Below are 22798 nucleotides of genomic sequence, written 5' to 3'. Positions count from 1 at the left end.
AAAATACGTAAATTTTCACCAGACTTGATGCGGCCGCCAAATTTGGTGAGTTTTTGAATATGTTAAGCCCCTCAAAAAGGCAATTCATTTGACGGGAAAAATAATAATAGAAACAATTAAAGCTGCGAGCAGCGATGGACGGGCCCTCGCGCCTCTGTGCGCGTCGTGGTTACCGGCGGACGCCGCTCCTTGCGACCGTGCATTTGCGCGGCACTCAAATGCCGCAAATTGTCACCAATGAAAAGGGAACTCCCCGCCGAGTTTGACGATACCTCACACAAGACTACGTCATACGGTTGATTAGCTGTGAAAAGGGTCGTGGCTAATGCATAGGGGGCAGGTCAAACCATCACCAATGAAGAAGGAAGTCTCTGCTGAGTTCAATGATACCTCACACAAGACTCTACCTTAGATGGGTCAGCATTTATTAAAAAGGGCGTGGCTTCAACATAGGGGGCGGGCCAAACCATCACCAATGAAGTAGGAAGTCTCTGCTGAGTTCATTGATACCTCACACAAGGGTATACCTTAAACGGTTCAAATTGTATGAAAGGGGGCGGGGCTTAACAATAGGGGGCGGGTCAAACCATCACCAATTAAAAATGAAGTCTCTGCTGAGTTCAATGACACCTCACACAAGACTCTACCTTAGACGGTTCAAATGTTATGAAAGGGGCGTGGCCTTAGCACGTTGGCGTGATCATATTATAGGGGCTGGCTCAGTATCACATGTAGACCACATATTATAAGTTTTACGTAAATCGGATGATGTTTGTCATATAAGGCAGATTTCCTGTGGCCAGAGGGGGGCGCTATGACCAAAAGTCAATTTTGGCCTGTAGGTGTCCTCAGGCCTGGACCCTTGTCCATCCTGACAAATTTCGGGCAGATACGACAACGTACACTCAAGTTACAACAACTTCTTTGGTCATCGCTAAACACTCAAAATGGCCGCCACGCCACGCCCACACCGTCTGACGAAAAGTTTTTCTTTTAATAACTTTTCATCGTTAAGGTGTTGGTATGGTACAGACCAAGTTTGAAGTCCATCGGATGAAATCTCTAGGAGGAGTTCGCAAAAGTATAGCACCTTGACTTTTAGGCCTACTTCCTGTTGCCACTAGGGGCGCTATGACTTTAAGTAAATATCGGCCTTTATTTGTCCTCAGGGTTGGACTCTTATGAATCCTGAAAAGTTTCGAGGTAATCGGACAACGCATACACTCGAAGGTTACACACTTCCTGTTTCGGGCGGCGAATGCACAAAATGGCCGCCCGCCACGCCACGTCCTATGACGAAAAGTTTTTCTTTTAACAACTTTTCATCTTTAACATCTTAAGATGGCACAGACCGAGTTTGAAGTTGATCGGATGAAATCTCTAGGAGGAGTTCGTTAAAGTACGACATGGAAATGGCCAAAATCGCACTAATTTCGAACTTTGAAATCAAAATGGCGGACTTCCTGTTGGGTTTAGGGTATGGCTCTAATGAAGTTTTTTGTACATCTTGACATGTTACATAGGTGTACCAAGTTTCGTGAGTCTACGTTAAACGCACTGGAGGGGCTCAATTTTCTTACCTTTGTAGGGGGCGCTAGCGAGCCATTTTTGTGCGCCTATTCCCGAAACCCTTAAAATACGTAAATTTTCACCAGACTTGATGCGATCGCCAAATTTGGTGAGTTTTTGAATATATTAAGCCCCTCAAAAAACCAATTCATTTGACGGGAAAATAATAGAAGAAAGAAAGAAAGAAAGAATTAAAGCTGCGAGCAGCGATGGACGGGCCCTCGCGCCTCTGCGCGCGTCGGGGTTACCGGTGGACGCCGCTCCTTGCGACCGTGCATTTGCGCGGCACTCGGACGCCGCAAACCGTCACAAATGAAAAGGGAACTCCCCGCCGAGTTCAACGATACCTCACACAAGACTCTACGTCATACGGTTCATTAGCTGTGAAAGGGGGCGTGGCTAAAGCATAGGGGGCGGGTCCAACCATCACCAATTAAAATGAAGCCTCTGCTGAGATGAATGATACCTCACACAAGACTCTACCTTAAATGGGTCAGCATGTATAAAAGGGGGGGTGGCTTAAACATAGGGGGTGGGCCAAACCATCACCAATGAAGAAGGAAGTCTCTGCTGAGTTCAATGATACCTCACACCAGGGTATACCTTAAACGGTTGAAACGTTATGAAAGGGGCGTGGCTTAAGCCTAGGGGGCGGGCCAAACCATCACCAATGAATAAGGCAGTCTTTGCTGAGTTCAATGACACCTCACACAATACTCTACCTTAAACGGTTGAAATGTTATGAAAGGGGGCGTGGCCTGAGTAAGTGGGCGTGGTCATATTATAGGGGGCGGCTCAGTATCACATGTAGACCACACATTCTGAGTTTCATGCAAATCGGATGATGTTTGTCATATAAGGCAGATTTGCTGTTGCCAGCGGGGGGCGCTATGACCAAAAGTCAATTTTGGCCTGTAGGTGTCCTCAGGCCTGGACCCTTGTCCATCGTGAGAAATTTCGGGCAGATACGACAACGTACACTGAAGTTACAACAACTTCTTTGTTCATCGCTAAACACTCAAAATGGCCGCCACGCCACGCCCACACCGTCTGACGAAAAGTTTTTCTTTTAACAACTTTTCATCGTTAAGGTGTTGGGATGGTACAGACCAAGTTTGAAGTCCATCGGATGAAATCTCTAGGAGGAGTTCGTTAAAGTATAGCACCTTGACTTTTAGGCCTACTTCCTGTTGCCACTAGGGGGCGGTATGACTTTAAGTAAATATCGGCCTTTATTTGTCCTCAGGGTTGGACTCTTATGAATCCTGAAAAGTTTCGAGGTAATCGGACAACGTACACTCGACTTACACCCACTTCCTGTTTCGGGCGGCGAACGCAAAAATGGCCCGCCCCGCACGGCCCCCACCCTATGACGAAAAGTTTTTCTTTTAACAACTTTTCATCTTTAACATCTTAAGATGGCACAGACCGAGTGAAATCTCTAGGAGGAGTTCGTTAAAGTACGACATGTGGAAATGGCCAAAATCGCACTAATTTCGAACTTTGAGATCAAAATGGCGAACTTCCTGTTGGGTTTAGGGTATGGCTGTAATGACGTTTTTTGTACATCTTGACATGTGTGACTGCAGGGGCTCAATTTTCTTAACTTTCTAGGGGGCGCTAGCGAGCCATTTTTGTGCGCCTATTCCCGAAACCCTTAAAATACGTAAATTTTCACCAGACTTGATGCAACCGCCAAATTTGGTGAGTTTTTGAATATATTAAGCCCCTCAAAAAGCCAATTCATTTGACGGGAAAATAATAGAAGAAAGAAAGAAAGAAAGAATGATTCCTTCAGTTTCAATAGGGCCTTCGCCGCTGTCGGCGCTCGGGCCCTAATAATTCCTTCAGTTTCAATAGGGCCTTCGCCGCTGTCGGCGCTCGGGCCCTAATAATAAAAACTGCGTTAATGCGCGATAAAATAATTGTTGGCGTTAATTAATGAATGAGTTAACACGATAATAACGCGTTAACTTGCCCAGCCCTACTAAAAACCTTTTTTTTAACCTAATAATGTACACATTATAAAATATACCCTTTTTTCTACATTGTATTTTCATATAAGAATAACACATCACCTTCACTGGAAATCAGTGTATGATGGCAGGCATACATTTTTACCAGTTTTTGTATTGGATTTTAGAAAATCTAAACTCAAATGCTGCAACACAAAACATACATAATGTATGCTAGTGTGTGTGTGTGTGTGTGTGTGTGTGTGTGTGTGTGTGTGTGTGTGTGTGTGTGTTACCTGGTCCATAGAGGCACTGTAGTTAACCTGTAAGACGGTGCGTCTCTCTCTACTGGAGCCAGTTACGACAGTTTTGGGTGGCAGGTTGTTCATTACTGTTGTCCAAACTTTGTCCTCTACACACACAAACATGTTAGCGTGTTAACAACCATTCTTCAACTGCAAGAATAAGTTAGTTGTAGTAAAGTATTTGTTTAAGTAAGTATACACACATGTATACAAACAGTATACAAACCCACATGCTGATATAGTAACACGCGACGCGCGCACACACACACACACACACACACACACACACACACACACACACACACACACACACACACACACACACAGTCATAGCAGTGAAGTTCTTTCTGTGTAATCTAAGTTACAGCTATGAGACTGCAGGGTCTAATAGGCACTTCTGTGCTGTTAAAGCATGAGCCAGTCACTCTGACATCTCGCTGTTCATTCACTGTCAGTCAGGGAATGTGTGTGAGTATTTCATGTCTCTGAGGTGTGTGTATGTGTGGGAGAAAGAGAAACTTTTAACATTTCGGAGGTATGTGAGAGTGTGCTATTCAGCGTGACTAAGGGGCTAGCCAGCGGAGTGCAGTGACATTTCATTAAAAGTCTCGCCTTTGCTCTGCATGCGTGCTCTGCTGTTCCAGACTATTTACTTATTCCACTCTGTGTATGTGTGTGTGTGCTTGTGTGTGCGTGTGTGTGTGAGTGAGTGACAGAAGTGTTACTCAGACCATTGAAGCACTCTTAGGTTTGCGGTTTTCATAACAGGTCCGTTTCAAATGTGCTTGTAGTGTGTGTGTACTGTACGTGTATCTGTGCGTGTCGTGGTGGCTGCTTTTCAGAGTTAAATGTCAGTAGCTGTGACTGCATCACCATGGAAACCCCAGGTATAGCAGGTTAAGAGTGCTGCTGTCTGAGGTTAATAATGACGAAGGATGGAGAGTTTTCTTCCCTCACAGGTCACTGGGGGCTAGGACAGGAAAAAAACACACACACACACACACACACACACACACACACACACACACACACACACAGAGTAGACTCAGCACAGATGAAAGCACACACACCTGTCATGTTGCAATTGACTTTGAGGGGACCAAGGGGTCCGCTGCCGTCAGGGTCGATCCAGTAGGTGTCAGAGGACCTGCCCAGATGCTTATAAGCTTCACATGATGGCTCATAGATAGCTGCGGGTGGGGCAGGGGCAAAGAGAAATAAGGGGACAAATGAGCAGTTAGAGGAGGAGGAAACAAGACTAAATAATTCATAGCCACAGAGGTTGTTATGCATAACACACATCAGACCAAAACATAATAAATCAGCTTTTATTATATTGTTTACAGGGTTAAAGGTCAGATGATTCTGAGCAAACTGCACAAATTTAAAAAATAACTTTCAGTTTGCTTATTTTATATTGTGACCTGTTAAGATATATGTTGATCTTGGAAAATATGCACATTTTATTAGAATGATTTCAAACAGCACTGCTGTTGGGTGGATGAAAATTGAAGAGACAACTTGCTATTCAACCATGTTGGGGGGTAAAACATGTACAGTAAAGGTTGGCCTGAGGGTTGTGGCAGTGGTAAGGCCATGTTTTAATCTAAAATCAGAGGGGTTGATCCTCTGGTAAACACAAAAGTGTTTTAAAGAGAAATTTGCATGGCAGGTCTCATTTTCTGTCCTGAGGGGACACTGGAGTGGAGGTCAATACAGTAACCCACTCAAAGCTATTTTCCGCAATCTTGGGTTAGGGTTAGTGTTAGGGTTAGCGCAATTAATGATAAACTACTACCATATGCTGCCCACAGTTTGACAATAAAGATGATACACTTCCCCAAAGATAGCCTGCAAATCCAAACCTTAATATATATTTCATAAAAACTGTAGAATTTTGGGATGGATCTGAAATAGCACATCAATGTCCATAGTTGTTTTCTTTTTTCCCTCCTTCCAGAAGGCAATTTCATGTGGTTGCCAGTCTCTATTCAGTGCCTGTCAAGAAGTGGTGTTTTGTCCCACACACTCTAGCAATCCATCTGACAACATATTGATGTTGTGTTTGCACTGATCTACACACAGACAAACAGACAGAGGAGGAAGGGAGGAAGAATTGCACTTCAAAGAGAAATGTGAAAGTGCGACTCAGAGTGAAACTTCCTTGATTGTTCACAGGCTTAAAACTGAGTTTAAAACAAAAAACAAATCTCTATCTATTTTCTCTCCCTTAGTTTGCTTAGTCCTAGCTCGTTATTACCATTATTTACTCTCCTTTCTTTTGTCCTTTTCTCTTTTCTCATTACATACTCTGGCTACTTCCTTATTGCTCTTTTTAGGGGTCCAAGCCCGAGGGGGCTGGGAACCGCATTTGCAATGCAACGCAGTTCAGAGATCCAGAGGAGCTGTGGAACCCTATTGTTTTCCTAAGGTTTCTTATTATTATTCTTCTCCGCCTAAAACTGATTCTACAGCCTAAACCGTACATGGTGCCATTTTCAGGACTGGTCCGGATCCCTGCACGGACCTCATAAAAAAAAAATTCAGCCACTTCCATCACTAGGTGGCGCTATAGCAGAAAAAAAACGCGTTTGGCCTCATAACTCAAACCGTACATCGCAAATTAAAAATACACATATCCACACCTACAGTGGGGTACTGATTTGTCAAAGTGGGCATGGCCTATGGGACCCAGGTTTGGATTCACCACTTACACTAATGTGAGCAACTTCAAATTTACAGCGTAGATCATACCTGCAAACTCAGAAGGGCTGAAAAAGGTGACACATTCCCCCACTCCAGCTGCTAGCTAACGGTAGGCTAACGTTACCTGCTGCTAAGTGTAGTGTTAACTAGCGTCCTGTGCGGCAATGTTTCAGTGCCTCTAACGTCCATTTTCGGAGCATCAGAGAGAAGTGCAGGCATTTAAGTGGCACCTAAATAAGGCACCGAAATCCGCGTTACTATTCGGTCCGGTAGATAACAGTCGTTAAGGCACCGGTGCCGTATTAGCACCGGGTCTCGGACCCCCTCCTCCTCACCCCCAAAATAAAAACTCTTTGGATCTACATGAGTCTCGTGGATGACATTTTCCCATTCAAAACGGCGATTTTCGCCAAAAAGCGACTAGTTTGCAGGTATGGTAGATGTACAATGGTTCATGGACCTCACATACCAAAAATTACAGATATGGACCACTAAGTGGCGCTATAATGACGTCAAACGTGTTTTTGCCTATAACTCCCACATTACAATATCACGCAATGTGCAAAACGACCTCCTCCTAGGCTGTGTGACCGATCTGCACGAAACCTGATACGTAGCATCTCCAGATGGACCTAGCCAAAAGTTATTAAAAGAATTTTGCTATGTTAAACTATGCACAATTTACAACCAAACTAATTTTCGTAGCTAGCCACAAAACACAAACTTTAGCATATCTTGGCCAAATTAATAAGTATCAGCGCAAAAATCAGCGTATTATTGTTCGACATCCTACTCCGAAGCTCTGTACTTGAAAATCAGCCTTTAGGGAGCCTTTAGGGGGCACTATAATCAACGTTTATGTGTTTTGGCCGATAACTCAATGCATGCAAATGGGACATTTGCGATTGCAATTCCTCTGCCGTAGTAATTGCTATCAACATGCAACTTTTAATGCTTGTTTGGCATGCTGCTCTGAGGCTCTGTACCAAATTTGGAGAAGATCGGCCATTAGGGGGTTGCTATAGTCAACGTAGACCAGTTTTGGCCCTTTAACTCTATTAATGTTAATGGGATATTTGCAACGGCAATGTACCACAGACCTTGCGGCTCACACCTCTCGATATTTACCAACGTTTGCCTCCCCACGTTACGCTTTGGGTCCCACTTTTGCGCGCTCCTCGGGTCGGTTGTTGAGGCACTACTTCTGGTTCAGAGCCTTTGGTCAAAGGATGTAACATAGTTGAAGCTGAATAACCAGCACTTCTCCCAGGTTTGTTTCACAGTAGTGGGACACAACAAACGAGATTCAAAAAGAGTCAAAGGCCAACAAAGATAGTAAGAAACATTGCTCGAGAGGAAATGTGATTAGAATGTAATTAAATTAAAAAAAAGTTTGGCCAATTTATTGCATAAAATACCTAGATAAAAGCAGTGCACCTTATAAAAACACCTTATTACACATACGCTTCACTGTAACCTTCACTAGAACGGATGGACATGAACCTAATTCCAAAATTGAAGTACTATCAGGGAGGATATCAGTAGCTCATAGCCTATAACTGGGAAACCAACCAAAGCCCATCATTTTGAAGATGCCACAACATTTTGATCTGTTAGCATCAGTGGACAATGTGTATTAACCTAGTTAATACACATTGTCACATACATAATTAGCTGTTGATTATTTTTTGACTAATTCATTAAACGTTTAGGCAAGGACCTGTCTGCAAATAGTAAAGAATTGGCATTCGCAACTTCCCAGAGTGAAAGGTGATGTCTTCAAATTAGTTGTTTTGTCGAAACCACTGTCTAAACCCATTTGCAATGATATGAAGCAGTTAAAGCAGTGAAACAGCTAAATCCTCAAATTTCAGAATAGGCAAATATTTGACGTTTGCTTAACAAATGACATGAAAGATTAATCAATTATCAAAATTCTTGCATATCTTCTGTCAATCTGCTAACTGATTAATAAACTAATAGTTAAGGGCTTAAAGGGATACTGGGCAACTCCCACAACACATATTTTAAACAGAAGACATTATTTATCCAATCTCCTAACCCACATTTTCTTGGCTGGTCCCCTGATTCGACCCACCATCTCCAGGTTACTGCTGTCCCTTAAGCCATCTCTTATTAGTGAATTAGTCCTTCATAAATATTGATCAAACACATAGACAGATAGATATGTTGTCACACTAAGACATCTCTCACTAGACATCCTGTGTTTAAAAAAAACAACCATATTTTTGTTTTTATTGTCCATACTTTATTTCATTTCTGATGTTCAAAGTGATCTGTCCTTCTGTGAAGCCATATCTTGAACAAAGTCATTTTCACTCTTTTCTAACTCTAATTTCCTTACACTTCCTTTATATTAAATCTGTTGTTTTATGTTGACCATACACAATATTGCCAAACCTTTTCCCTCTCATCCTCTCTTAAAAGAGAACAATATTTGAGGCACATGGGAGGTGGGATGGCATTCTCAGATTTGTAAGCCTTTTAAAAAAAAAAAAAAACTCTTTGGCCTTTTCTCTCTATCTGACTCTGTTCTCTTTGTGCGCTGGTGCTTTTGGTCGAGTTGCCTCTTCTCAGACCAGAACAAAACACATAAAGCAGTCAGAAAAGCCTGGCCTCTGAACACTTCAAAAGTTCATCTGTCCCTCTGCTGAGGATTGTGGCTTTGGAAGAAGAAACAGCGTAATCACTCAAAGGCAAACGAACAGAGGAAGGCCAAATCACACAAACACACAAGGAACAGAACACAGTGGCGTTCAAGTGAGAGGGGAAAAAACAGATGGGCAATAACACACAACTGCATACACAAACACACACACACACACACACACTCGCATACTTACAAGTGTGGCAGGTGGCTCCAGTGTATCCTGTTCCGTCACATGTACAGCTGAAACTGTCCCACGTCTGTTTACACCGGCCGCCGTGTTCACAGTGATTAGGCATACATCTGGAGAAAGAATGAGGAAGAGTACTTTTAAACATTTGCATGACAAGCAATGCCTTTTAAAGAAGGGAAACTATTATATGTCTGCTAAACATTTGTCACATATGTGAGACATTTAGATAATTATAGTGAAAAAATACCTGATGGTCAAATACCTTTGACCATCAGTGTGTCAATGGGTCAATTACTGTATGTTAAATACTGTATATTGACTGGTTAACGCAAAACATGCATGTGGTATTGAGGATCGTATTGGGTGAAACCTACAGAATACTCCTGTGTCTCCCTCTGTGGCACCGAATGGATCAGAGTATCCTAATATTCCTGAATTTTGTTTAAAACAATGATACTGTAGGATACAGTATGACCAGTGTGAATTATTACACATGTTTATTTAACCTTATACATTGAGAAGTGCTTTTATTATACCCAATGATGAGTGTTAATATGTCAATTGATTAAATATAACTCCCCTGCCACTTTCAGCTATTATGACATGGATAAGTAGCCAGCTGGTTGCTTACTCACTGTGAATGCATATATTTTTCTCTCTGTTTTGGCCCTTTGTTTGCGTTAAGAAAGACTTTTTTTAATTTCGACATCAAACAATGTTTTCAGAGTGGATAAATATGAAACATCGCTGTTGAGTTAAAAAGGGTGGAAGAGAAAAAATGTGACACATGGATGAGATGTGATTGCTCATTTTGAATGTCAATGACTGCCTACACTTTTACTGATCATTAGAGCCTTTGATTGAACGTGTCAGTGCAGCGCAGGAATTACTGGTCACTTTGGTTAACAGGAAGCAATTATGAGCTGCAAGAAATCACAATTTTATACTCAATATATTGTGTGACAACAGAAACACATAAAATATGTCAAAGAAAACAAATAAATTGCTTGTCTGCCAATATTGAAACAATTTAAGTGATCATGGAACGCAGAAGATGACATAATTGGGGTTCATCCTGCTAATTGTCCATGTAGATAATGGTTGGAATGCACAAGTTTGTGTTTGTTAAACAAAAGAGGAGGAAGAATTGTATTGCCACAATTCAGTATCCTGATTTAAAAAAGGATGGAATTAGGAGTGTAATGCAAGTAAAACAATGACTATGTTTACAAGCTGTCAATTTTCGTGTTAAGGTCACTATTCGGGTTTCTGAAACATTCGGAATAACCCGTTTACATGCGTGAGCAGAGAGAGTTACTCCTACATGGAATTTTAATCAATTGGCAATATCCCGACGTAAACGGCGACGCACGGTTAGCGTCTGGACGTAGCCTACGGACAACCTTAAGACGCAATAACTTTTCGGTCACCTTCTTATAAATCTCACTATCTCGGTACTTTCTGCCGTCAACAAAAGACATTATATTCATGGTTTTCACCACACAAATAAAGAAATTGGTTTCCTCCTCGCTCCAAAAGTGTGGTGCTGTGCTGCGTCTTGCCATGTTTACCTCTACTTCTTGTTTACTTCTGGTATATTGCGCGCAGGTTTTCTGCATTGACATATAACTATATTATTATAGTATATAATTATTATTATAACTATGTTTTCTGGCACATACAAGAAGTTCCTCTATTCAAAAGACCAAGATTCCTTGTGAAAAGAACATGCGCAGAACACAAATCAATGTTCCTTTTGATGGGGATATGCCAATACGCGTTTACATGACCAAAATTTCGGGTTAGAAAAGGGGTAACCCAGGTAGCATATTCGGGTTTTTAAAAACCGGAATATGAGCATATTCGGGTTTTTGCCGGTGTTTACATGGCCGTGCGCGACCGGGTTATTGCTAATATTCCGGTTTTGAACGGGTTATTGGCTGCATGTAAACGTAGTCAGTGTTATCAACATCATACAGCATTAAGCATATATCGTTAAGACATCACTGTTTTTTCTTCAACAATCTCAAATCCTTAATACATCAAAGTTCTGCACAAGTTATGTGATTACAATATGTGAGTATGATTATTTGAATGAGTGATGATTATGAAAAGGGATGTTAAGAGGTAAGCAGCTGGATGAAAAACAAACACTGACTCATATGAGCTGCGGGGGTCCGTTAAAATGCAGAGTTCTTCTTTAGTCATGTAGGGAGTCGGGCAGTTAAGCAGCTGGAGGGACAAGACGATCACCGTTGCCAAAGCTCCAGTAACTACGAAGCTGACATACAACAGTGGGCTTGTGAGTTCACTGACAGTGGAGCGTCTAGAAAGCTGCTTGCACACAACCGCCCTGAAAACTGTCTACCTGCAAGAGCGTTCCCCAAAAAAGCAAAGCGTTTTTAAAAGCAGCTGGCCAAAGCCAGGCAGATACTGACAGAAGTTCAGCATGGTGACTCTGCGCAGCAGAGCGTAACCTGTGCACATTCACGTGGGAGTAAACCACTTCATACCCCTACCGCCATAATGGAAACTGCTTCCCCTCTGCCGCCTTCCCTAATTGAAATGACTGGAGGCAGTGAGTTACCGTGCAGTGGTGTGAAAACACCTTAATTGTAAATAGTATCTCTGTATATTAGCACTCATATGCACTTACTTTTCACGTGTAAATAAAGTGTGTTGTAAGCTGTCAAACCACATTAACCTACGCTTGTACTTTCTTACTCTCTAAAAAAGTAAGGAAGTACAACAAAGGTTACAAGCCTTTGAAATGCAATACAGGACTGGTGTTTTCTTAAGTATTGTCTATATGTATTGAATGAGGGAGATACATAGCTGCTGCAGAAAATAGAATAATAGAATAATGACATTTGGAAAATAATCATACATCTTGGCGCTGTGTTGACTGACGCAGAAAAATGATCATATAGCGGTGATCCAAATATGCCACATGTTATATAGCTTTAGCAAGTTAACAAGTGCAGTTAAAATGGCATTGTGCCTTCACAATGGGCTGCGATTAAGGAGCACAGACAATCACAAAAGATATTATGCTCGTCAAGCTGTGAGCAATGAAGTACACTGACTACATATGCTTTGGGCTTTGTATGAGAAAAAAGCAAGATCTACGAAGATAATTGAGCACCTCTAGAGTGTGTTTATTCTTTTATGTGGGTGTTGTTGCTGTATCCTCACAGAATGACAGTGGCATTATGCAATATGGGAATTTGCATGCCTGGCCCCCATGTGTGTCAGCATTAGTTTGTGTCTGTGCAGACATATGTGCACGTTTTATTTCTTCTACCATCTCAGCCTACACCGAATCCCACAGCGGAACGACATTGATCAAAAGGAGGTCAGACAGAGCTATTGAACTGCCTTCAAAGACATTCTGATTAGTTAGATGGTAACACTGCACCCATTTATCTTCCATGGCAGGACAGGGCCCACCTCAAGTACTGTGGGGCTGATTCACAACATTTGAAGTAATAGAGATGGGGAAAAGCAAGGGTAGGAAACTGTTGTGAACATCTTAGGACATCACAAGAGTTTGTTCTAAAAATCTGACCACAGTCATCCTGCTGCTGGAAACTATCAGCAGCACTAATGCACCACAATCTGCAATAATAATAATAATGATTTCATACCACATTAGCTCACACTGCAAGGCAAAACAAATGATAAGAGAAGGCTGAGAGCAAGTCCATAGTCCACAGGCACAGGCATGAAAACTTATCCAAAAGTGAGGGCTTCATCAAAATGTATGCACATTCTGTAGGCCAAAATAGAACATAGATTGTTTCCATAATTTTCCACATGTGAAAACCAAAGTTTTTGAAAAACTCTAGAGTAAAGTTTCACACTGTAGTATGGACTGGGATATCACAGCTATTTGTTGTCACTCAATTTCATTTTCATCTACAGTACTATACAACGTCAGATGACTTAATGTGCATAGAATAGTAATTTGACCAAAAGGTCTTCATGCAGTTATCCAGATCTTAAAATTAACAGCTGCATTACTGTATCTGTTCAAATTGGTTATCAGGTAGCACTTATAACCTTCGAAAGTTATCTGATGACAAAGCCTGTCGAATAGACATCTCTATTGTGACTCCAGCCATATAGACAAATTACTAAATAAGAGATCAAATGGAGACAGAGATGGCAAAATTGAACTTGAACATAATTGTTTTCGTGTTTCAGTATGGACTGTGAACCTTTTTGAAAATGACCTGAAATGCACATATGCAGTTTTAAATGTGTATTAGCGTGAACATGGTCTAAGTTGTGATCCAAACGTAAGTATCCCTGCAAGCCAGACTTCTCTTGAAGCGAGGGCAAAATTGATCCAAATCAAGCAGTGGCAGTTGGTGTCTACTTCTGTGGGCAGGGATATTGATGAAGGTAAGTGTTATTGACAAACCTAACCTGTAAACAAATCGCTCAGTTCTGTGAAAATGCAGAGGTCAGTGCAAGGTCAACTCCTAAATTTAGCTTCCTAGTCACATTTACCTTAACGGTGCGACCCATGCTTTATGTCCATTGCATGTCTGAAAAACTCTTATTTAAAATAGGACACGGTTTAATCCCTGAAGGTTATACCAGCCCACAATGTTTAAATGTTTTGCACACAGGAATCAGAATTTAGCCCAAGCCATGGGAGATTCCATATGTGGAAAATCCGACCCGATGTGTTTCTCTAGTCTATGACAAGGAAATAAATTGGAATGTCAACAAGTTGTAATGAATGCTTCCAGTGAGCAAACATTGGGATGTGCTGTGCAGAATCTCCAGCTTTGTTATACTATATGAAATAGAGAAATGCATAGCTCACTTCTGATGTTTGATTAAGATCATACAGTGTTTTCCAAGGATGCAACCTATTCTTTTCTTTCAGTTTAAAATGAAATAAATGTACTGTTTAAACACATCCTCTTACACTGTGAACCCACCACATTAATTATATCCATTTATCAGTATGACAAGCACACAGCCACACAAACATTTTCTTGTGCAGTTACACACGCAATACCCAGTGCCCTGAGTCATACATCTCTTGGTAAGAACTCCGTTTATATGACTCTTCCAATATAACCATTTGATTTATGACACTCAGGACACATTGTTTTAGTTCTTCGCACAATTCCAGAATGTGTGTTTTCATTTATAAATGAATGTGTGGAATTATAACTCTTACCTGTCTATGATTGCACACATGTCTAGGCTGACATTCTCAAAAGCTCCCATAGTGCCCTTTTCCACAGCATGCAAATCAGCTGGCTGGTCATCCACCAAGATTGCTTGCATGCAGCCCTGGAAGGAACGCTGGGAGGGCGGGAACAGTGTCTGGAGGAAATACCCTGTATCCAGAAAAAGAAACAAAAGCACAAAATAAAACTTTATTATGGATTCTTTTACTATTACAAATGGCAGAGAGTTGGAGATGAATGAAGTGACTACAGAAGAGAATTTGAGAGGGAACAGAAACAAAGAGATGCACAGCAGTTTGTGTTCTAAGAATGGAGTGAAAGAGGTGAAAGCGTGTGGGAAGACGACAATAAACAAGAAAAGATGGATTCTTTTGATCCACGATTTAAAACGCTTAATGAAAAGATGTCCTTCTGTAGAAGTAGACATCAGACTTAACAACGATATCATCCTTGACGAGGAACAACAGACCGGGCCAGTGCCTGGTTATTATCACTTTTTAAAGTCATGAACCTTCATCAGTCCTCATGTTTTAGAGCTTATCCACAAGGCCCATTAGCCTTAATACTGGTGCTAAGGCCGCAATAGACTAGAGGACATATAGGTTTTACTATATACAGTACTTTTATGAGATACAAGAGTCAATGGTCTGTCCAGAGGTAGCACTGGGCCTTGAATGAAACGAGGACAAGGTTAGGACAAAACTGAGTGCATATGGTGTGTGTGAGTGTGTGCATGCTAAATCATTTGCACAAATGCAGGTCCATGGATATAAGGTAGGCGTGTGTGTATTCTGCAGTAAATGTACAAATCTGTCCTCATGCTGTATACTGTATGTGTGTGTACTGTATATAGTATGTACGTGTGTGTACATCTACAGGCACTATAACAGTGTACATGCACTGTCAGATATAGGAGATGAGATGAGCCTTGAATTCAATCTATGCCAAAAGCACACAGGTCACTCATAAAACACTGTCGCTCAATGACACCTCCATCATCGTGATGTTATAAGCTGTCTCACTCTCCAGCATGCCTATTAGCCTCAAGGCCAAAGCTTGAAAAAGGCTTATTATAAAGGTTATATGCACTGTGTGTGTGTGTGTGTGTGTGTGCATGCGCGTGCATGCGTGCGTGCATGCTTGTGCTGGATTCATCCTTTTCTTTACATCTTCTGATTTTCATTTCCTCCCCCAAAAGTTTCTCCTGTCATCCTTGCCATCTGTCTCTTCTCCTGCCACACCTGTCTGCTGTCTTTCCAGAGGAGGGGAAGGCAGACAGACAGACAGTGAACGGAGAGAGGGAGAGATGGCAAGGGGGAGAGAAGATGGGAAATGGAACAGACTGCAGCTGGCAGACTGGCAGCACTTTGTGTGCTGTGGATAGCATATGAATGCAAAGGAAATGCAGCCTTTCTGACATTTTGGCAGAACCAACGGAGCAATGCATGGAACGATGGATGGCTGGATGGAAGTATGGTTGCTAGGCAGTGAGAGCTAACCGGGTGGTTGCTCTGTTATTCGGACGGGTAGTTTTACCAGTTTAACTATACGATACATACATTGACAGTGAAAATGTTTGTCTGCATCTAAATTTCTACTAAAACAAACAACTCCGTTATCTCTCACCTCTGCTTGCAATTAACCTTCTTTTAAAAAAATAATACATGTACTGTAAGTATTAAACAAATACACCAAACAAGATTGCAAGGCCCTGCGAAGAGTGGTTCGTTCGGCTGAACATACAATAGGAGGTGCCCTAGCCTGCCTAGAGGATATTTACACTGGGCTCTGCAAGAAAAAAGGCTAGGAGAATCATTAAAGATCCAAACCACGCGGGTAACAGCCTTTTCTCTCTGTTGAGGTCGAGAAGAAGGTACCGGATACATCAGGTCAGCGCTGAGAGGCTCAGGAGGAGCTTCTACCCTCAGGCCACCAGATTTTAAATGAGGACACTGCCTAGAACTTCCCCCGTCACCCCCCCCCCCTCCCCATTCATACACATAAATGTTTATTATTACTATTTTTAATGCATACATTAAATGAACTGTCATATTTCATTTCACTGAAACTTTTATATGATTTCAAGTAATAAATTAATTGATTGATTGATTGATTGATTGAAGTAACCACTTCAGCCTCCTGTATCCCCAAAATTAGCAGCTGCACTGGGCAGCTCCCGTGTGCCACTTTGATTAACACTGTATATATGTTCATTTAGACATTGTAGTATACTAATTTGCTTATTAAATGAATATTAGTTGGCTAAATAAGACTAAGAGGAAATGTATCCTGCCAGGAGTCATGCTTTAAATTTGGCCAGAGCACCCTGTTTATCCTTATTGTTGCTCTAAAGCCATGACCAGCAATGTATCATTGTATCATTCAGAATGCTGTGTTGCAGCTGCGGTGAACAACAGAGGAAGACATAGACCAAGATTAATGAGGTGGAGTCAAACAGAGACAAGAACTTGGCAAACAAAGCATAGATGTGGTCATACATCTGTACATCCTAAAGCTATCACACACACCCATAGCCTAAATCCAAGCTAACAATGTCTGACCACATTTTATTTTTTCCCTGAAAGCAACGATGCTGTGTGGTTTTAATTTATAGTATAAACAAAAGCTATATCTCTCATAACCCCTCAGGATCTGGAACAGCAGCAATAATCCGCTGCAGTCCTGCTGGCACTCTATCACAGCCCCCTGCTGTGCCCAAAGAGCTTCTCTCATGATACACACTGGAAGACCAGAACCAGCTCTCTGCGACCTGCACCTGACTGATCTGACTGGCACGGCTGGCTCGTAGGCCACAGAACACTTGTTTCCACATTCCAACACATTTAACACATTTATCTGCTTTCAGAAAAGGAAGGCTGGAAATCGGCCAAAATGCTTAGACATAAAAAAATTATATATATATATATATATATATATAAATATTCTGAGGCTGCAACTCCACAACATATTCAGTTGCAAAAAACAATATGTAGATTCTCCCAAATTCACACCAGGAAATTGTGGTTATCTATTAAACACCTGCTGCTATTTCTCCCTGAGCTATTTCCCTTAAAGGTGCTGTAGGTAGGATTGTGAAGATCCAACTTAGCCAAAGAATTTTAACATCGACAACTTCTCAGTCCCTCCCCCCCTTTCTGCTAAAGCCCCAACAGTCTCCTAAGCCCCTGCCCCCACAAGGGAGAATGAATGCATGTGCATGAGCAGTGATTGACACGCAGTTAAGACCCCCCCCCCGGCCCTGATTGGTGCATCCGAACAGGGAGCGGTGTATTTTTGCAAATCGCACTACAGGTTGTAGGTGGTGCCAGAGGAGCCTGCTTCATATAGTTCTCCTGGAACATAACTGTAAAACACTGCAACACATACTTAGAGCCCCATGTAGAGGACCTTCAAAGATAACATGCATGTGTGTCAAACACTACTGCTCACAAGTTAAGGACATGGTACCCTCCATGGTAGATACGCACTTTATGCACGTACACAAAAGTATGAGAGGCCGTATAGGAGGTATACGGCCTCTCATATGAATTACCTCCTATACGGCCTCTCATACAAAAGTGCACGATGTACATGTACAGACCATATCATAGACTGTAAAAATAATGGACGAAGCTTCCGGGTCTGAAAAAGGAAGCCAATGTGGAAATGCCTTACACCTGCATTATATCTAATTTCCAGCAGGGGAGACTCCACTGGTTGCAAAAAGAAGTCAGTTTTATAGAAGTCTATAGTGAGTTAAGCGTTCAGCTTTGCGCAGCGCCATTGCAACCATAAGCAACACTGGCTTGGCCGCGTCATCCTCCCCAGCTCCACCCTCTCGTCTAAAATCGTCATGTCCGGTATCAAAAAACCAAGATGGCGATGGCCAAATTGCCAAACTCCAGGCTTCAAACCGTCCACAAACCAACGGGTGCTGTCACTGTTGCTACGTCCACTATTTTTACAGTCTACGGTACAGACAGCACAGGCTGCTCTTTGATTAAAGTGGTAAGAGGTATATGTCTAATACATCACATGCTTTAAGATAAAGAGGTGACAGTATGTACAAGCTTCTAAAACACATCCTGTGAGTATTAACTCACAGTACAAGTGTTAAAAAGATTTTTTTCTACAGCTAAGTGAAACATTTCAGAGAGACTAAATAATACACCTGGAGTGTAAGCAGCATCATAACACTTATTTTTAAAAGGTCAAAAAGGTTTTGCAACACTGCAGATTGTAATGGAAAAGCAAAGTTTAAGCCCGTCAACTACGATAAGACAACGTTATTTATTCATACCAATAAAATAAATGTGGGAGAAAACATGACATTTGCAAAATGGTGACAAGGATACAATGAGCTAAGATGCTGTGACCCAGTTTGGAACAATTCAGCAGAGTTATAAAATTGGTTAGGAAGTGAAGATTACAAAACTAATAAAGGGAACACAGAACGCTCTTTTCCCCCCACAGTTATCAAACACCAGCATGCTTCAGGGTGGAACGCCCCATAATTGACTACTCTCTCATTAGTATATCCATTTGGACCCTGTTCATGCAGAGAAAAGAGCATGACTTTATGGCCCTTGCGTATATGCATGTGTGTGTTTGTGTCCGTCTGTCTTCCCTCTTGAGAAATTCAATTTCTGGATGTCTCGTGTCAGTCACTTACTAATTTCTTTAAGCGCAGCGTCAGGAGTGAGAAACTACTCCCCGTAAAATAGGCTTTGGGTTCAGGAGGCTGCTTCTAAAAGCAGACGCTCGAAGGATAGAGGGGTGGAGATGTGAGGAGACGTGGGGAGGCAAAGGAAGGGGCCGACCCGGTTAAAGAGGATAAGAGGGATGAGAGAAAAGAGGAGAGGATGAGGGCCAAAAACGAAGAGAAGATAAACTGAGAAATTGGAGAGAACGAAAGAAATGAGAAAGCGAGGAAAAATGGAGAAAAAGAAACAGAGAAGGAAAAGAACAGAATTAAGGAAGAGGGCATAGTTGAGGATATGACAGAGGCTCAGAGCCAAGCCTTTTCCTTCCTCTGACATCAAGTATAATATCCTGTAACTCTGTAACCTTGGGTTAAGGCAGTGCCATGTGAATTTTAGTGCCACAGAATCAGAAAAAGCAGGCAATTATATCTAAAGCACCATTCTTGGCTGTTACTGTAATACCACTGAACTCTAAGAAAAACTGTTCTCATGGAACATGTAATGTCAGTGTTTGAAAAACAAGTGCAACTGCATGTGTCAGAGTGAAGTCATACTGCATCTGTTTTGAATAAAGCATGTTTTCGGAAATTACAATACAATTATTATATTAACTGACATAAACATTGCACATACAAAACGAAAGGTTGACAGAAATAAGGAAGAAAAGTAGAGAGGAAAACGTATGGGCTGAATAATTTAGCCTTTCAACTCTTTGGGAATGGTACTTGAGCTGCGTAATGTCCCATCAAAGTCATCAAAATACATTAAACATAACCACTTATGCAAATTAGGTGATTTATTAAGTTAATTAAAGCATTAATTAGCAACTATTTTTATGTCAGCATGCTTGTCTTCGCATAACACTGCGGTGGTATTAATATTAATATTGTCTAAAAGCATAAAGGATCTTTGTTGTGTTTGAAAAATGAGTTTTCCTTAATTAAAAAGAATATTTATGCACTAAAGTAAAGCTCAACTGCTGTATGGAGGGGACCAGTAGTCTAAGTACTGTATGATATTTCTGTTGCAAAAATGTCTCAACTCAGACATAACCATCACAGGTAGGACAAACAAACAGAATGGCTTGTTCTTATTTATTTATTTATGTTATTCTTTGAGCTACTGTAGGCAGTGAGATAACTTTATCAGCCTCTGGCTAACAGTTTTCCATCTTTCACCTTTAATGGAGACAAACGTTTAGGCCTGGAGGCCACTAGAAGTAATCATCTGGTGATATTCTGTCCACTTTTAAAGGTAAGATCGCCAACATGCACACTCACTTTCTATCTGATTAAACACAGACTGGTAATTATTTCACATAATGCCTTCTTGTCAACAACCTTTGTGTGTGTGTGTGTGTGTGTGTGTGTGCGTGCGTGCATACGCACAGTGTTTGTTTAAATGCCAAAAACAAAAATTAGCCGTTACCCAGGTGCACTGATCCTGTCTCACTTTAATCATATTATACTTTAATGTCAAGTAAAACACTGTGCTTTAGACTTTAGTGTGCCTATAATGTATGTACATCCCTGCATATGTGTGCCAGTCATTCTTCAATATAACACTAATAAGTCCTAATTTGGTTTAATGTGGCAATTGGGCATGCTTAATAAACATTAAGCCGCAGTGGAGAAGAAATATAAAATGAAGAAAATAGAAACAGACAGATAGTCAAACCCTCTTTCCTCTGACATCAAAGCAAGGCTTCTACAGTGGCACTCACTCCATAGTTGTATACTGTATGGGCCTGCTACGTTGGATCCAGCTTACCAGCAGTTCCCATTTCCAAAATGTATTTTACATGCAGAGCAAACACTATAATATGTTAACTACATGAATCACAATTAGACAAATATAGGTTAACCTAAAACAAGACGGAACAAAGTCATTTTAATACACTAACAGTAAGTGGTAGTAGCAGTAATACTTTGTTTACAGAGTCTGGTTGAAACTGTGGTCACTGATCAACAACTGTTGCCAATGAACGCACAGCAGATTGATGCCTTAAAGCCATGAGATTTGAAGCAGATGGCTACCTGGATGAATACACAAATGACTCTCAGCAATGATCTGCAGCCTGTTTATAAAAGAACACGGATTGTTCATGATACTGAGGGGTGTCTGCTAATTAATGCACACTGACAGAACAGTTACATAGAAAGTGCTGATGGAATATTGTTAGGGAGCTTTAGGACAGCTTGATGCGCTTGGCCTCTCTGACTCATCAAGCTGAAAGATCAGAGAGAGTAATTGAGGGCAAGCCAAAGGCCAAACTATCTTTTGTACACTTCCTATATTATTCGCTTACCTCTGTGCTGGGATGGAAATTAGTCCTTGAGTGTGATGAGGTGGAGAGTTCTGAATAAATGTTCTAGATATTCTGCCTGAGTTGTAAGTTAAGTGTGTTTCTGTATTCATGTGCGCTTGGGAGATTCAGAGCATGTGGTCAAAAACACCCACACACTCTGTTCAAACAAGTTCACAGACATGCCCGCTCACACTAACCCTCATACACACATATTCAGAATGAATGAATTAACAAATTAATGAAATCTTCATTTCGAACTATGAAAAGGATGTGTGTATATATATATATATACTGTATGTATATAAAATGTATAAACACAAAAAAGAGATAGGTAGAAGCCCTAGGCTTATTAGGTCCTATCCCCAGTCTTTACCACATCTAAATCAGTCAAACAAGATAAATCAAACAGACCATTTTAAATAATACAAAAATAATACTCAAATTTATGTCCTACTTTAAAGATGGCTTGATAACATAAAAGTCAGATAATTAGGAGGCCAGGGATTCAGTAAAATAAAATAAAACCAGGTCATGAAATTGGAGGACTGATCAGACTAATATGAAATAAAATAATTCCTGGAGTTGAAAACAACCTGCAACAGTACACATACCTTTGCACATGAAAAAGAAACCTCAAGTCTGATGTAAGAATGAACTGTTTCCAAAAATGTCTTCCTAATACTTTTCCACTAGCCTGTGAAGCGGTGGCCTAAATATCTCTTTGTACTCTTCCTGACTCCTTTAGTAATGATCAGCAGTTCTGCAGCCTTCAAACTTTGTAAAACTAACCAGTCCGGTCACAGTTGCTACCAATTCAACCCACACATTAATGCTGGAAAATACAACTTCATAGTTGTATTTCTCTGTAGTGATGCACGCATATGTGAGTGAGTTGATGTACACCAGAGGTGGGTAGAGTAGCCAAAAATTGTACTCAAGTAAAAGTACTGTTACTTCAGAATAATATGACTCAAGTAAAAGAAAAAGTAGTCATCCAAATAATTACTTGAGTAAGAGTAAAAAAGTATTTGGTGAAAAAACTACTAAAGTACTGATTTATTTTTTAACACAAGCATTCAGTCAGATGGACAAAAATACAAAATAATCATCTTTAGGCAAATTATAGTTCATCCAATCAATTAAATTAATTTAAATTAATTAATTAATTAATTACAAAA

General features: G+C 41.0%; 1 protein-coding gene across 2 annotated transcripts in view; it reads right to left on the bottom strand.

Annotated features, from left to right (window-relative positions):
* cntnap2a (contactin associated protein 2a) overlaps positions 1 to 22798 on the bottom strand; it is a 404761-nt gene that overhangs the window by 119971 nt on the left and 261992 nt on the right. For both annotated transcript variants that reach the window (XM_039790455.1, XM_039790456.1), the window contains exons 11-14: positions 14597 to 14759; positions 9400 to 9506; positions 4900 to 5019; positions 3821 to 3936 (exon numbers count right to left, since the gene is read on the bottom strand). In XM_039790455.1, coding sequence (XP_039646389.1) covers positions 3821 to 3936; positions 4900 to 5019; positions 9400 to 9506; positions 14597 to 14759 — 506 coding nt within the window. The remainder of the gene's footprint in view (positions 1 to 3820; positions 3937 to 4899; positions 5020 to 9399; positions 9507 to 14596; positions 14760 to 22798) is intronic.

Source organism: Perca fluviatilis, chromosome 22, assembly GCF_010015445.1.
Source record: "Perca fluviatilis chromosome 22, GENO_Pfluv_1.0, whole genome shotgun sequence".
NCBI lineage: Eukaryota > Metazoa > Chordata > Actinopteri > Perciformes > Percidae > Perca > Perca fluviatilis.
The sequence above is the reverse complement of the archived record's forward strand: the minus strand, read 5'-3'. Positions and strand labels throughout refer to the sequence as shown.